This window comes from Candida theae, assembly GCF_024610275.1.
Source record: "Candida theae strain CBS 12239 chromosome Unknown scaffold36, whole genome shotgun sequence".
In the NCBI taxonomy this organism is placed as follows: domain Eukaryota; kingdom Fungi; phylum Ascomycota; class Pichiomycetes; order Serinales; family Debaryomycetaceae; genus Lodderomyces; species Lodderomyces theae.
The window spans coordinates 1-13,967 of record NW_026261426.1 but is presented as its reverse complement, the minus strand read 5'-3'; the positions used below and the strand labels follow the sequence as shown (position 1 = coordinate 13,967).

Here is a 13,967-nt window from a genome sequence, read left to right as displayed (position 1 = left end):
GGGAAACGCGGTTTATTTTAAATTTTAGTGGTTCCGTATGAACATACCCTTTATCCGTATCCTCCCCACAAAAACAACTACCGCGTGTTTCTTTCTTCAACTTTCTTGCACCCGTATCTACTGCTGTTTCCGATGATTAATTTGAAGTATAGTATTTGCAAATGACAAGCAAGGGGAGTACTTCCTGTGCATTAGTGAGTTGTATGCACACGTAGTAACCTTTATTTATCTAATGTACATGCTACAATTAAATTACTCTAAATCTAATCACTGTTTAAAATACCTGGGTAGTCATCTACTTTGCCACCTTCGTAAATGATCTTATACGTAGCTTCGAGCAATGGGAATTCATCTTGCAATTTGAAATGTTCCAACAATTCGTGAACTTCTTTGGCAGTGATAATACCTTGCGAGCTTTGTCCTTTCAAGACAATCTTTTCTGCTTCCCATGCGTCAACATTGTGTTCAATCATGTACCTGGCAACCTTCACATTTCTACCACCAGCACAAGTTGTTATCAAATCGGCAACACCCGCACTCTCTTCGGTAAAAGTAGATGGGTTTGGTGGGGCCAAACCTTTGATACCAAATTTTTGCCAATAAGAGGCAAAATGGATGATTTCTCTAATTCCAATTCTCATGATTGCTGCTTTGGCATTGTCACCCCAACCAGCACCAATGACAAAACCGACAGCACAAGCAACGACATTCTTCAATGCACCGGCAATTGAAGCACCGACAACATCCTGTATGACTCTGACATGAAAGTATGGTCTGTGGAAAACTTCCTTCAACACGTATTCATCAACATCTTTACCTTCACCTCTGAAATCTTTAGGAATAGTGTAAGCGACGGATGTTTCTGACCACTTACCTTTAGCAACTTCGGTTGCAATGTTGGCACCGGACAAGACACCGCAATAGATACCCAAGTCATCGGTCACCGACGTAGAAAGCAATTTGCAACCTTCTGGGTCAACTTCCAAACCTTTCAAACATGAAATGGCTCTAGCAGTTGGTTTTACATGACCTTTCAATTGCTTGTTGACTCTACCAAGGAATTGATGTGGAATGTTAAACACCAACAAATCAGCATCCTTAACAGTATCAACGACATCGGGATTGGCAATCAAATTGGTTGGCAATTGGATTCCTGGCAAGTACTTGACATTTTCGTGATCTTGATTTATTATATCGGTCAACTTTCTGCCATCGATATCTTCTTGGAAAACCCACATTTGAACATCTTTTTCAAAAATTTCCGGCTTTTCAGCAGTGTTTTCAGCAACCAATTTGGCAACTGCAGTTCCCCAGTTACCTGAACCGATGATTGCTACCTTGAATGGTTTTTCAATTTTGTATGGAAGGGAGTTTGTCATTGCTGAATATATATATATGTATATATATGTATATGTATGTTTGTTTGATTTAATGAAAAGCTAAATTTGATTAGGAAGGAGGAAATTGAATTCTATTTATATATGGAAACAAAAAGATCCAGAGAACTGAGCAATTGAAGGGTGTAATATACTTGCAAATGAGATCATCGTACAAAGAGAGTATAGACAACTAAAAAAACTCCGATATTGCATTATAATGTTGTATGTAGCAGTACAAATATTCTGTATCGCGCCTAATATCTCTTTTTACTTTTGTGTTTGAGCTGTTTCACTGATCCCCCTCCTTTGAAATACTCTTGCTCGTTTCTTTTTCTGTATTCACTTTTACCTGCGCCGCATTCCGAGGGTCAATCGATAGGTTTGCACCTCTTCAGTGTTTTCCCATCTACGTATGTCTCTCTCTCATCGGCATCTCACCTCTTTCAAGCTATGCGCCAAAAGACATCTCTCGTTTCTTTTTCTCCCTCTTCTTCTATTAATTTCTTTTTCCGTTTATATAGTTAAGGTTATATGCAGGAGAAACACACACACACACACATTCTCTTCAATTCATTACATGCAGGTTGTAGTTAAGTTACACAAGTAGTGCCCTACCCATCCTTTTTTTTTTTTTTTTTCTTTTTGTTGGCTAAATTACAACCCAGTTACTTTGGAAAATCCTCTTCTTCTTGCTTGAAATACAGATCGCGTCCTAAGTCTCAAGTCTAGTGTGGTTGCAGGATGTTTAGTCGTAGGTCTAGGTCTAGGTTGTTGCGCTCTGCACGTGATACACTGCAACAGAAAAAGAAACGGGACGTAGTGTCTGCACACAAAGCTGTCTTTTTATTTATATGCTCTATGATGTAATTAATACACACTCTCTTTTACCAACGATTATGTCGCAGGTTAACTTACTATAGAGATCCTTAACATAACAATAGGAAAAAGACGCGGTACAATGTGCAGTATAATAAGTCTCTTACTTGCTGATACGGGCCGGAAAGCTAGCGGGCTCTTCAACAACTCAACTTTTTAAACAGTCAAGGATCTACAAAGTGATGGATTAGAGACAGTGTAAGTATATTGGCTACATGATCAAAGTAGAGGAGTCAAGCACATTAATTCCTTTCAAACATGAAGCAAACTCTATTCTTTCATGGCTCGTAACGATTCCGAAGGTTACAACAACTGGTCACTGGTCTGGAACAAAATTAGTTGCGAAGAATACTTTCCACCTTCACAATGTGGCAAAACGCATACTTCACCAAAGTTGTAGCCCCTCCGTCAGCCATGACGTGCCACTTAAAGTTTCTTCAGAGCACACGCTCAACATTGGTAACATCCGTTGAGTTTGTGTTGTGGAAAAAAAAAATCACTTTTGTGGCTTTTTTCGGACTTTTGTCGTTTCCCACTGAAATGCTTTAAAACTCGTTTGACGTTTTAGCGGCTCACGTGAGAGACTTTGCAAATACGTATTTGAAACTTGGAAATCGTTTCACCTTTAATAAAGAAAACAAAATAAACAATCTAAACTAACTAACTTGGAGCGAAACGCGCATGCACCTTGTCATCGCCCTTTTTACCAAATCTTTCTTCCCTTTGTCCGCCGACAACTTGCCCCTTTCTCCAAGTAACGTCCTCAGTCAACCAATCGTCATCGTCTTCCCAATCTCTACTCCTAACTTGTCCACCACTAATAATCCTGGCTGCCGTCAATGGATCAGTTACACCATCTAATTGGTTACCTATATGCGCAAGAGGATCAGGTAGATGATTCTGCGTCTCGCTCGGCTCATGTTGCTGAAGATTCTTTCTTTGCATTTGTGGTATAGCCTGTGGTGGTAATGGGTGATTTAGGATTGTATCATCTGAGAATTCATCAGTATTGAACCGTGTGGACGTTGTTTGTTGTGTGAAGGGATGGTTTGGGATCGTTTCGTCTGAGAATTCATCGGTGTTGAAACCCATGGAGTCAACTTGATTCTGTTGTTGATCTGGGTTGTACATTGGTTGAATATAGTCTGAACTCTTCAAATTACTAGCCGTGTCTTGTGCCGATGTCTCTGCGGAAACATTTTCTTGTGTCTTCAATTCATTATTTTCTAAAACCGTCTCCTTGTTGGCTATCGAGTGCATCAAGTTTAGGAAACTAGACTGTTGAAACTTTTCCGCCATTGCTGCATCATTTGTGTTCAAGCCGTTCATTGAGTTTTCCACTGACCGTGCAGTTTCAGCAAACAAATCCCGATCGTGGTCTTCCAACGCTTTATCCACGGATTCTGACAAAATGGCCTCAGCCTCGCTTGTTTGAGGCTCTTGTGCTAATTCCTTTTCTATACGGTCAAACTCATTCTCTAATATCTCTTGATGCCCTGCATCCAATTTGTGTATTTGTTGATGCTCAGTTTGCGCGGCAAATTGTGGCACTGCGCCAACTGCATTCATGTTTATCCTATTTTGAAACGTACCCAACGAATAGTTTGGAATTTGGCTATGCACCATCGGCTGTTGGTTCTGACGTTGTTGTTGTTGTTGATAATACTGTTTTTGCTGTTGTTGTGAAGGTCCACCTTGCATAAACTGCTTCAGCCAATTATTCACTTGCGGTTGCTGCCTTTGCTCAATACTCAAACCTGAAAAGTCATTTATCCAACCCTGTTGCTGTTGCTGTTGCGGATGTTGATGCTGATGCTGATGCTGGTGCTGGGGTTGCACAGCACGGTGTTGTGGCTGAAACTGAGGTCGGTTTTGTTCCATAAACAGAGTGGCAAAGTCATGACCAGGACCACCACTATTGAACCTTTGAAACTCTTGGTTCAACTGTTGATCCACTACTTGATTTTGACGAAATTGATGAACCCCTTGTTGCTGAGGTGGATTTCCTAATCTTTGATGCTGTAAAGAGGTATCTCTTTGAGTGTGCTTATTCAAGTTCTGTATGGCACTTGAAGGCCCACAACTAGCTGTGTCCATCTTCGATATCGTTGAATGTAAGGAGTAAAATCTAATCTGATTATAATTAACCAACTACCTTTTTCATTTTCTTTTTTCTTTTATTCTTTTTTAGGTTTGGTCCTTTTATTTTCTCGCCCCCCGCCCTCTCTCTCTCTCTCTCTATTTCCCCCACCTTTTTCATTTTCATTTTTCATTTATTTTACGCATCATCTTTTACTACTATTTAACCGAAGATTCACGTGACTCACACCATGTTATTGCTAGTGTTTTAGGCCAAAACAATTGAGTGCCAAGGCACTTTGTGATTCTAACTATTAATAACAACTTATTATAAATGTTGACGAATAAGCCCAATAGAAGTTTATAGGTTTTTCAAATAAAAAAAAAAAAAAAACAAATCTTTCTATTCATAACACTACCGTATTTAAGTATCTACACTATAGACTTAGGCTACAAAAGACCTTCAGGTTAGAAATAAGTCATACATAGAACTACACACAGTACTTGTAAATAAAAGAGCTCAACAACAACTAAAATGGCTGTATTACATATTGCTAAACCTAAATATACTATCGTCAAACAATTCAACGAATGCCTCATGTAAAAACTCGTGGATGTAGGATGTTTGCATTGACCTGCCATATTTTTTGAATGCTTTTTGGCCAGCTGTACGAACTAAGGAGCCGGCAGAATAACAAGCAAGAATGTGTGCCTCATTCGCATCCAAATCGACCTTATTGTCCCAATAGCTGTCCAAATAGTGGTTTGACCAGTTCACCAATGTTGCAATTGCACCTGTTAGCGTGTCACCTTGTCCACCTACACGTTTGCTGGATCCGGTTGAACTGTTAAGGACCACATTCTTTGAATTGGCAATTATGTCAACTTCTCCTTTGCGATAGACCAATACATTGCCCAATTTTGAAGATAATTTCTGGGTTTGTTCTATCAAAACTTCTTCTGAATAGTCCTTGCTGATGTCAACTTCGATATCCAACTTTTTCGCGATTCGTTGGAACTCAACAATGTTTGGCGTGATAATTGCCTTTGAGTAGTTTGTAATCAACTTGGGTTCAATTGATAAAAGGTATAAGGCGTCTGCGTCCAATATGATTGGCTTATTCAAGACTTTAATCTCCTCAATTATCCTGACTAAAGATTTCAACATTAATGGGTCACGACCAAACCCTGGCCCCACTACTATAATATCCATTCTGGTCAACAACAGCTGGATCTTTGGTAAAACAACATCATCAATAAGTTTTGTGAGGACGTTTGTTTCATTCAACACCTCCTCTATTGACAACTTTCTCAAGTCCTCCAATTCACTTTCCTTCAATTTCAACGATGGATTCTCCAAGTCTAGTAAATAGGGATGGATCATTAAATCAGGTGAATAGGACTTTATTATTGGCGCTGCTTGCTTCTCGCAAATCACATGAGATAAGTCAGCGCCAACCAATGCAGCTGAGTGACTGGAGAAAAATGGGGCTCCTGTGTAGTCTTCATTTCCACCAATAATACAGACTCTACCGGCCTGGCCCTTGTGGAAATTAGGGAGAAGTGGTTGAATGAGTTGGCGAGATAAACTTATCAATTCCTTGTGAGACTTGGCACGAAGCAGCATTTTGCAGTGGAGTTTTAAGTTGGAATGGGAATACTTTGGTAAAAAGAAAACAAAAGTGGTTAGAGATGTAGAAAGTGTATATGATGAATTGAATTGAATTGAATTTGGTTTTTTACAGCAATTTAAAATCGGAAGGTGTTAAAAAAAGAAAATAAAAGAAGAACGCAAAGTCCGGATCTCCGACACTGAAGATTTTAATAAAAATGTCGCAAATACAAATACAAATACAAATACAAATGTCAATGTCGCATAAAAAAAAGCAGCCACCCCTTTTCTTTTCTTTTCTTTGTAATATAGAAGACTAAAGTATGCGCTACCACCACAAAATGTGGCAATTTAGCCATAGAGAGGAGATATGTGTTGTATTATAGCTTTTGTATCAAAAAAACAAACAAACAAACTGAAGTTTCAGTCAAGCTAAAGCTTAACTTGTATATGGTTCATACATTCGAGGCACTATTTGACTAGATTACCCCCCCCAAATTGCATATATATATATAGATTATGATAAGCTAACTAATGAACAAACTACACACATTAGTAGTAGGTTACTTTTAATACTGTGGTGGTTGTCATCTTTTTGTGTCCAACAGCTATTCTTTTTTCTTTTTTTTTTGCTATTGCTGTGTCACTCTTTAAAACTATATAAATCGGCAAAAAAGATTCAACCAATTGTGTCGGCGGTTAATAATCCCAGAAAAGTGTCTTCTTCTTTTTTTCTCTCATTTATCGATCTTTTACAACTCAATTGCAAATACAATTAGCTGACATGTCTACTGCTATGACAAGATTCCTTGCTCCAAGATACGTCGTGCCATTCATTGGCGCTACTGCCTCTCTTGGCGTTGCTTACCACTACTCCACACAGTCATTTATTAGAAATGAAACCGGAAAGACTTTTACTGGTGGTGATGAATGGATTGACTTGACCTTGAAGAAAGCTGAACAATTGAACCACAACACCAAGCATTTGGTTTTCGATTTGAAGGATAAGGATGACCTTTCAGGCTTGGTTGTTGCTTCCATGTTGATGACCAAATTTGTCACTCCAAAAGGTAACAACGTCATTAGACCATATACACCCGTCTCGGACGTTAATCAAAAAGGTGACATTGAGTTTGTCGTCAAGAAGTACGACGAAGGTAAGATGTCGAGCCATATTCACGACTTGAAGGAAGGTGAAACGTTGTCATTCAAAGGTCCATTTGTCAAGTGGAAGTGGGAACCAAACCAATTCAAATCGATTGCTTTGATCGGTGGTGGTTCAGGTATCACTCCATTGTACCAATTGTTGCATGCAATCACCTCAAACCCCGAAGACAAGACCAAAGTTCAATTGTTCTACGGTAACCTTTCTCCTGATGACATTTTGATCAAAGATAGACTTGATGAAATTGCCAAGAACAACAAGGAGCAAGTCAAAATTACTTACTTTGTCAACGACAAGAAGGGAAAAGACTTTGACGGAGTAGAGGGCTTCATTACTAAGGACTTTTTACAAAAGAATTTGGACAAGCCAAGCCCCGACACCAAAATCTTTGTCTGTGGACCTCCAGGTTTGTACGATGCTATTTCAGGTAACAAGAAGTCTCCATCTGATCAAGGTGAAGTTACTGGAGCTTTGGCCGACTTGGGATACACCAAGGAACACGTTTTCAAGTTCTAAAAAAAATCTTTAAGCCCCTATTATATATATATATATGTGTATATATATATTTAAGAATATAGACGCAGCAGGGAAAAATGAAATAAAAAAAAAAAACCGGGTTGTTTTACTCTGTAAAACTTTCAATGAAGACATTGAAGGTGGCTATTGAGGGATGCTGCCACGGCGATTTACATAATATATACAAGGGAATACCTGCATCTACTGAGCTTCTATTGATATGTGGCGATTTTCAAGCATTGCGCAACAAGTCTGATTTTCAAGCGTTGAATGTGCCGGAAAAGTATCGTCGCTTGGGCGATTTTCAATCCTACTACACTGGTGAGAAAAAAGCGCCCGTGCTTACAATATTCATCGGTGGCAATCACGAATCGTCGTCATATTTACAGGAATTGAAATACGGGGGATGGGTCGCGCCCAATATATACTACCTTGGGGAATTTGGGAGTATATTCTACAAGGGACTCTCAATTTGCGGATGGAGTGGTATCTACAACCCGCACACATACATGAACCGGCCCTTTGACGTCGAAAGACTACCGTTTGATTCACGTTCCATAAGGAGTGTTTATCACCAAAAATTGAAAAACTTTTTGAAAATGTACTTGAAAAGAGACGCAGATGTTGTGTTGAGTCACGATTGGCCAGTGGGTGTGGAGCAATACGGCAACAAGGCGAAACTTCTGAAGCAAAAGCCTTTTTTCACTCAAGACATCAACAAAGGACAATTAGGGAGCCCGTTGAATAAGGTATTATTGCATCATTTGAAGCCAAGATATTGGTTTAGTGGTCATCTACACGTCAAGTTTGAAGCAAGTGTGAACCATAACAAACCGCAGCACAAAACAAAAGTCCAAAAAAATGCAAACGAGATATCTTTGGATATGGATAGTCTGGATGAATCCAGTGATGGTGATACTCAGAATCCGAAAAAACCCAAACCCAATGGACATGTGGAACACGATACACAATTTCTTGCGTTGGATAAGTACGGTCCTCGTCGAAGTTACCTTGAAGTGAAAGAGATTCCAATCACGGAAAGCAAGGCACACCCTTCTATGAATTCGAAAGAGTTGTACTATGACAAACAAGCCATAGCGATCAATCGAGCTATTGAAAAGTACGCACAGGACTACAAAGCTGAATTTGAGCTGTTTGAGCCTAGAGTTGTACTTAGGGATCAGGCACAGTTTAGAAAGTTTGAGCCGCTTGTTACAAAAGAGTTGGAGGAATTAAACCAAATGGATGATCAGAAATTCATCATACCCGGAAATTTTAAGGTAGTTGCGCCGGCTGATTATGATGGTGATCTAAAGTATTTCCAAAACAACCAAACTGAGGAGTATTGTGAAAAATTCGGAATACCTGCACCAACTTTTTAGCTGCGTGGAAAGTACCCTGCATGTGGTGCAGGTCTACGAAGCGTATGAGTAAATTGCGGGTGTGCCTTTGCGCAGGTTGCATAGAATATGTTTATTTTTTTGCCCGATTGAGAAGAATTTCATGACGAGTTAGTTCTCTTAACATGTGACAGCTGATAAGCCAGTTAACTAGGAAAATCGTGTATGGCAAATAGGACTAGAACGTGCCATTCATCCCCTGTAGTACTCTTTTGTTCACATACTCTCTCACCGAATTTCCTTCAATGCCAGCGCTCTTGTGTAAACAATTGAGATTGAGTTTCAAAGAAATCGAGGTTACAGAGAGAGAACAAACAAGAAGAAGAACAAAAAAAACAAAGAAAAAAAAAAAGAAAAAGAAAAGAATCAGAAATAATCACTCAACCAACAAAACAACTATTTCAAAGGCTGGCTAACACTAATATACACAACAGAATCTACTACTACCGTTATCAAACAAGTTTATTGTCAGCAAACAGGGTTAATTCAGTCACGGACAATAACTGTACGCTTCTTCCCATTTGTTCACTACTGAAAACAAACTAATTTCGACCGACCAACCGAACGCAGTAGCAACAAGAAGCAACCCGCAACAATGCCGTATGACATGCATAATCCGCTCACAGTGGCACTACCCTATAGCTTCTTGAGCAATAACGACTACCCAACGGAGGTGATGGCTAATAGGTTTGTGGCCTGGAGGTCATTCATCAGAGAGTTGCTCAATTACTTTAAGGAGTATGCTAGTGTCCAAGAGGAAATTGTACGTCAACAGGCGAGGCTCCAGCAAGCTGTTGGATCAACAGCTAGATCGATATCGTCTCCAACACACACTGGGCACTCAGCAAACACTCCCAGCCAGGATTTGGAAGCTATAACAAAGTCGTTTTTACCCGTAGGGAACGGTTCGGTTCAGGATGTTCCTGACATTTTATTCCATTATCACCAGCAGAATGTGACAAATTCTTCCAAAACACTCAAGGAAATTAGTGCCATTATCATACCCAAGTTGGAAGAATTGAGGAAGGACCTTGTTGTGAAAATCAAGGAGATAAAGAATTTGCAAAACGATTTCAAAAACAACTTGAACAAGGAACTCAATGAAACTAAAACTTTGATAAGTCAATACAATCAAGCGATAGAATGGGCGAACAAATTAGACACCAACCATAACTTGCATCATGCTGATGGTGAACAAGGGAAATATGATCCGTTTTTGGTGAAGACGAAATTGGATCGTCAATTGAAAAGACAATTGGTTGAGGAAAACTACCTTTACGATGCGTACGCCAATTTACAAAACGCCGGTAAGCAGTTGGAAGGTATAGTTGTTACAGAGATTCAAAGTTATGTTTCACTGTTTCTCAAGTTGATTAGAGAGGAAAACTCGACATTCAGCAACTATTTGGAGCCGAATATTATGAATGGCTTTTTGTCCAAGGAGAATAATTTTGAGTGGAATGCATTTATCGAGAGGAATTTGCCATCGAACAATCTCAGCGTCAGTGCCGTGGGTAACCAGACGACTTCCTCGGTAAAAAATGGTACATTCATTGATTTAGATATACCAAAAAGACATCTTCAAGATTTCGTAATTCGGAACGCTGAATCTAATTTGAATGTTGCTGTGCGTGAGGGTTACTTGGAACGTAGATCAAAATTCCTCAAAAACTATTCCAGTGCATGGTATGTCTTGACTTGCTCATTCATCCACGAGTTCAAATCCAATGACAGAAAGAAAGATCCACATCCTGTGATGTCTTTACCTTTGGACTCGTGCACGGTGAGCGACCATTCGAAAGATGACGGTAAATCTAATGGTGTTTATAAGTTCATTTTGACATCGAAACTGGCAAATGCTTTGATGAACAAAACTCATAAATGGGTTTTTCGCACAGATTCATACAAAGACATGATCGATTGGTTCAACGACATCAAAAAATTGACAAGCTTGCCTACTCCCATTGCGAGGGCTAGAAGTTTACCTGCTAGACCAAATAACACTGTTTCTGCGGTAAAAGCTGGATCAAGAGCATCATCGATCCGCTCTCCCACTAGATCTTTGAGAACAGTTACCAGTAATGCAACAAATTTGCAAAGAACAAGCACTGGAACCTTGCATCGTCCACTTTCTCAAGCTACATCGAGCGCTAATGCTAACAGGCTATCATCGACCTTTTCGCAAAGAAATAATCAGTCACCTAGACTAGCACACATGATAAATAGTGATGGAACAATAATCACTCCGGTTGAAACGGATGATGGTGTCAAGCGAAACCTCAGTCTGGCCAGTCATACAGGGTACGAGCCTGTGAGGCAAAATACAACTACACAACTGCAGTCAAATTACGTGCCACAGACCCAGGCTCAATATCAGCAACAACAACCACCGCCAGGAAGCGCACTGCCTGCAGTGAGATATCAGCAGCAACCGCCTTTTCATCAACTAATTCCCGTAGAGCTGATTACTAGTGGGGGTAATCCTCAGCAAGGGCACTTCTCCAATAATATTGGTACTCCTTCTAGTAGTGTACCGTACTACGTTCAAGGTGGAGCTCAGGTACAACAGTTTTATGACCCCGTACAACAACAGTACTACACAATCACCCCTAGTGTCCCAGTAAGTCAGCAGCAATCTCAGAATGGACAGCAAGTGAATCCACAGTTTTTCCCCACATCTCCTCGAGCAGCACCTGTACTGATTTTAAGTACTTCCCCAGCTGCGCAGCCATTTGGTTCCGCGTACTTTTCTCAGTTTGCTGGTAATTCGGCTCCACAATCGCAGCCACAGCAGCCGCAGCAGTCGCAGCCACAGCTGCAATCGAACCAGGACCAACTGGGTCAAAAAAATCTACAGCCCCTGGCCTTAAACGGTGATCTCAATCAACCTGTTGACCATGCAAACGACGATCTGGTAACGTACAATGTCACTCAGAAAGGGGATGGCTCTCTACATCCAAACGTGCAAAGGAACTTCTCGGCAGATGAGGTGTCTACACTAAAAAGCGCTCTAGCTGAACAAGCCCAACCTCCATTGGCCAACGGCGATATCAACATTGTTGTTGGTGAGAATAAGTAGACTACATATATAAAACCAATCAATAAAAAGATTACTTCAAAGAATGCATTAAAACATTATATATATATATAACTCTCTTTACATTTAAACAACAACACCTGAGTTAGATGCGATACGTGGCCACAAATCAGCACATTCCTTAGCAACTGGACCAGTGATAGCAGAACCTTTCATTTCACCCTTTGGGTTGACAATAACACCAGCGTTATCTTCAAAGTACAAGTAGACACCATCTCTTCTTCTCCATGGCTTAGCTTGTCTGACAACGATAGCTGGCATAACCTTCTTTCTCAATTCTGGTTTACCCTTCTTAACGGTAGCCATGACCATATCACCAGCTGAAGCAGCTGGCAATCTGTTCAATCTGGCACCAGTACCTTTAACGGCCAAGACGTAAAGGTTTCTAGCACCAGAGTTATCGGCACAGTTCATAACGGCACCAACTGGCAAAGCCAACTAAATAAAAATGAATTGTTAGTAAATTGTGCATTTATTGATTAGCTTCAAATTTTGGCGTGAACATGTGATGTATGCCATGGCATGAATATGATGCACTAGTTTCATGGATTGCTTTGTGGTATATGTAATTCATATCTTGGACTACCCCTGACGCTACGCTGGCACACAAGCCATACATTGACATGTCCCTAAACGAGGCCCAATGATTCCTGATTCTCTAATCCATGGCTATTTGTCCAAAACGCTGAATGGCTCCTCAACTTAAAAAACATATTCAAAATTTTTTCACATCAGACGATCACACGCCAATTTGAAGTAATATCTCGATAACGATTTCGAGCAACATGGATGGAGGGGCACATACTGACATACGGAATTTGTTTCCTGAAGCTCCTGATCCTGACATTCTTGATTATATAGGTTGTATAAGGTGTGAAAACTCTATGTTGATTTACCGAATTTGGTTTTACAATTTGAAAATTTTTGTGCGAAGCCCTCAACCGAGAGCAGTCTTTCGCTCGCTCTCTCTCTCTCTCAGTGAGAGATGTCTTACAATTTTTTGTTTTCTCTCCTCAGTATTTCACTACTTTGTGTAATAAAGTAGCTTAGGTCATAGCCACCTTTGATCATGTGACCAAATGTGACGGAAAAAAATTATTCACATCAACAGATATGTTGATTTTTGATATGCAATATTGACAGCACTTTGAAGAGTGGACGATGTTCGTTGCGTAATAAAATCCTGGGGGGGAGGGGGGAACGCTTAGCTCCATTATTGGAAAGGGAGTGTGTTTTACGTTATGGAAATACCTACGTAGAAAGTCGCAAATAGTGTTGCATCCTCCCGGTTTCAATTGTTTTCAGGGATCAGAGAACGTATGCGATGAGAGCTCTTGTCGTATGGAGTGATGCTGGCAACGAAAATATTGTCAACCAATTTTTAGCGGCGATCCGCTTGCAGAAAAAAAAACTTACCCAATTACAAATCAATCCTCAAAGGACATTTCGGTCTAGGGTCGGGCTTTCCATTTTGAGAGTATCGCCGAAATGGAACTATTGTAATGCGCTCGGGGTAAAATAGCGTTGCTCTCTGGCACGTGCATTAGATCAATTAATAAGCAAACTTCATACCTCGCCACAACAAGCTAAGCTCTCACATCCAAGGCGCATGAATGAAACGTGGATGGGAAGAGAATACTACCTTGCATCTTTATCTTCGGTTAACGCCAAATTTCATCCATCTCAAAAAAACTGTCCGGACAATAATGTTTTGAACTGTGGAAAAAAACTATCGGTTGATACGAAATCTTAGCCGTGGAAAGTTTCTTTTTTATTTTTTTTTCGAAAAATCGGGCATTTTTGTGTAATGTCATGTCAACAATGACATAACGGTTTAGCATCA

At 40.1% G+C, this 13,967-nt stretch overlaps 7 protein-coding genes across 7 annotated transcripts; 3 read left to right on the top strand and 4 right to left on the bottom strand. All coding sequences in view use genetic code 12, as the record gives it.

Moving 5' to 3' along the window:
* Positions 1-263: 263 nt before the first annotated feature.
* GPD2 (Gpd2p) lies at positions 264-1,379 on the bottom strand (the record flags this gene model as incomplete). Its single annotated transcript, XM_051751434.1, has 1 exon — positions 264-1,379. The coding sequence occupies one exon, from the start codon at positions 1,377-1,379 to the stop codon at positions 264-266; it is 1,116 nt and encodes a 371-aa protein (XP_051609306.1).
* A 1,536-nt stretch (positions 1,380-2,915) lies between these two features.
* On the bottom strand, positions 2,916-4,352 carry KGF57_002150 (uncharacterized protein; the record flags this gene model as incomplete). The annotated part of the gene is made up of 1 exon (XM_051751433.1): positions 2,916-4,352. The coding sequence occupies one exon, from the start codon at positions 4,350-4,352 to the stop codon at positions 2,916-2,918; it is 1,437 nt and encodes a 478-aa protein (XP_051609305.1).
* A 526-nt stretch (positions 4,353-4,878) lies between these two features.
* KGF57_002149 (NADHX dehydratase) lies at positions 4,879-5,961 on the bottom strand (the record flags this gene model as incomplete). The annotated part of the gene is made up of 1 exon (XM_051751432.1): positions 4,879-5,961. The coding sequence occupies one exon, from the start codon at positions 5,959-5,961 to the stop codon at positions 4,879-4,881; it is 1,083 nt and encodes a 360-aa protein (XP_051609304.1).
* A 769-nt stretch (positions 5,962-6,730) lies between these two features.
* MCR1 (cytochrome-b5 reductase) lies at positions 6,731-7,627 on the top strand (the record flags this gene model as incomplete). The annotated part of the gene is made up of 1 exon (XM_051751431.1): positions 6,731-7,627. One exon carries the CDS (start codon positions 6,731-6,733, stop codon positions 7,625-7,627), a length of 897 nt encoding a protein of 298 aa, XP_051609303.1.
* A 125-nt stretch (positions 7,628-7,752) lies between these two features.
* DBR1 (RNA lariat debranching enzyme) lies at positions 7,753-9,009 on the top strand (the record flags this gene model as incomplete). The annotated part of the gene is made up of 1 exon (XM_051751429.1): positions 7,753-9,009. The coding sequence occupies one exon, from the start codon at positions 7,753-7,755 to the stop codon at positions 9,007-9,009; it is 1,257 nt and encodes a 418-aa protein (XP_051609302.1).
* Positions 9,010-9,622: 613 nt separating this feature from the next.
* SLM2 (phosphatidylinositol 4,5-bisphosphate-binding protein) lies at positions 9,623-12,106 on the top strand (the record flags this gene model as incomplete). Its single annotated transcript, XM_051751428.1, has 2 exons — positions 9,623-9,627; positions 9,742-12,106. The coding sequence occupies 2 exons, from the start codon at positions 9,623-9,625 to the stop codon at positions 12,104-12,106; spliced, it is 2,370 nt and encodes a 789-aa protein (XP_051609301.1).
* An 84-nt stretch (positions 12,107-12,190) lies between these two features.
* RPL23A (60S ribosomal protein uL14) lies at positions 12,191-12,971 on the bottom strand (the record flags this gene model as incomplete). Its single annotated transcript, XM_051751427.1, has 2 exons — positions 12,191-12,562; positions 12,930-12,971. 2 exons carry the CDS (start codon positions 12,969-12,971, stop codon positions 12,191-12,193), a joined length of 414 nt encoding a protein of 137 aa, XP_051609300.1.
* Positions 12,972-13,967: the final 996 nt, after the last annotated feature.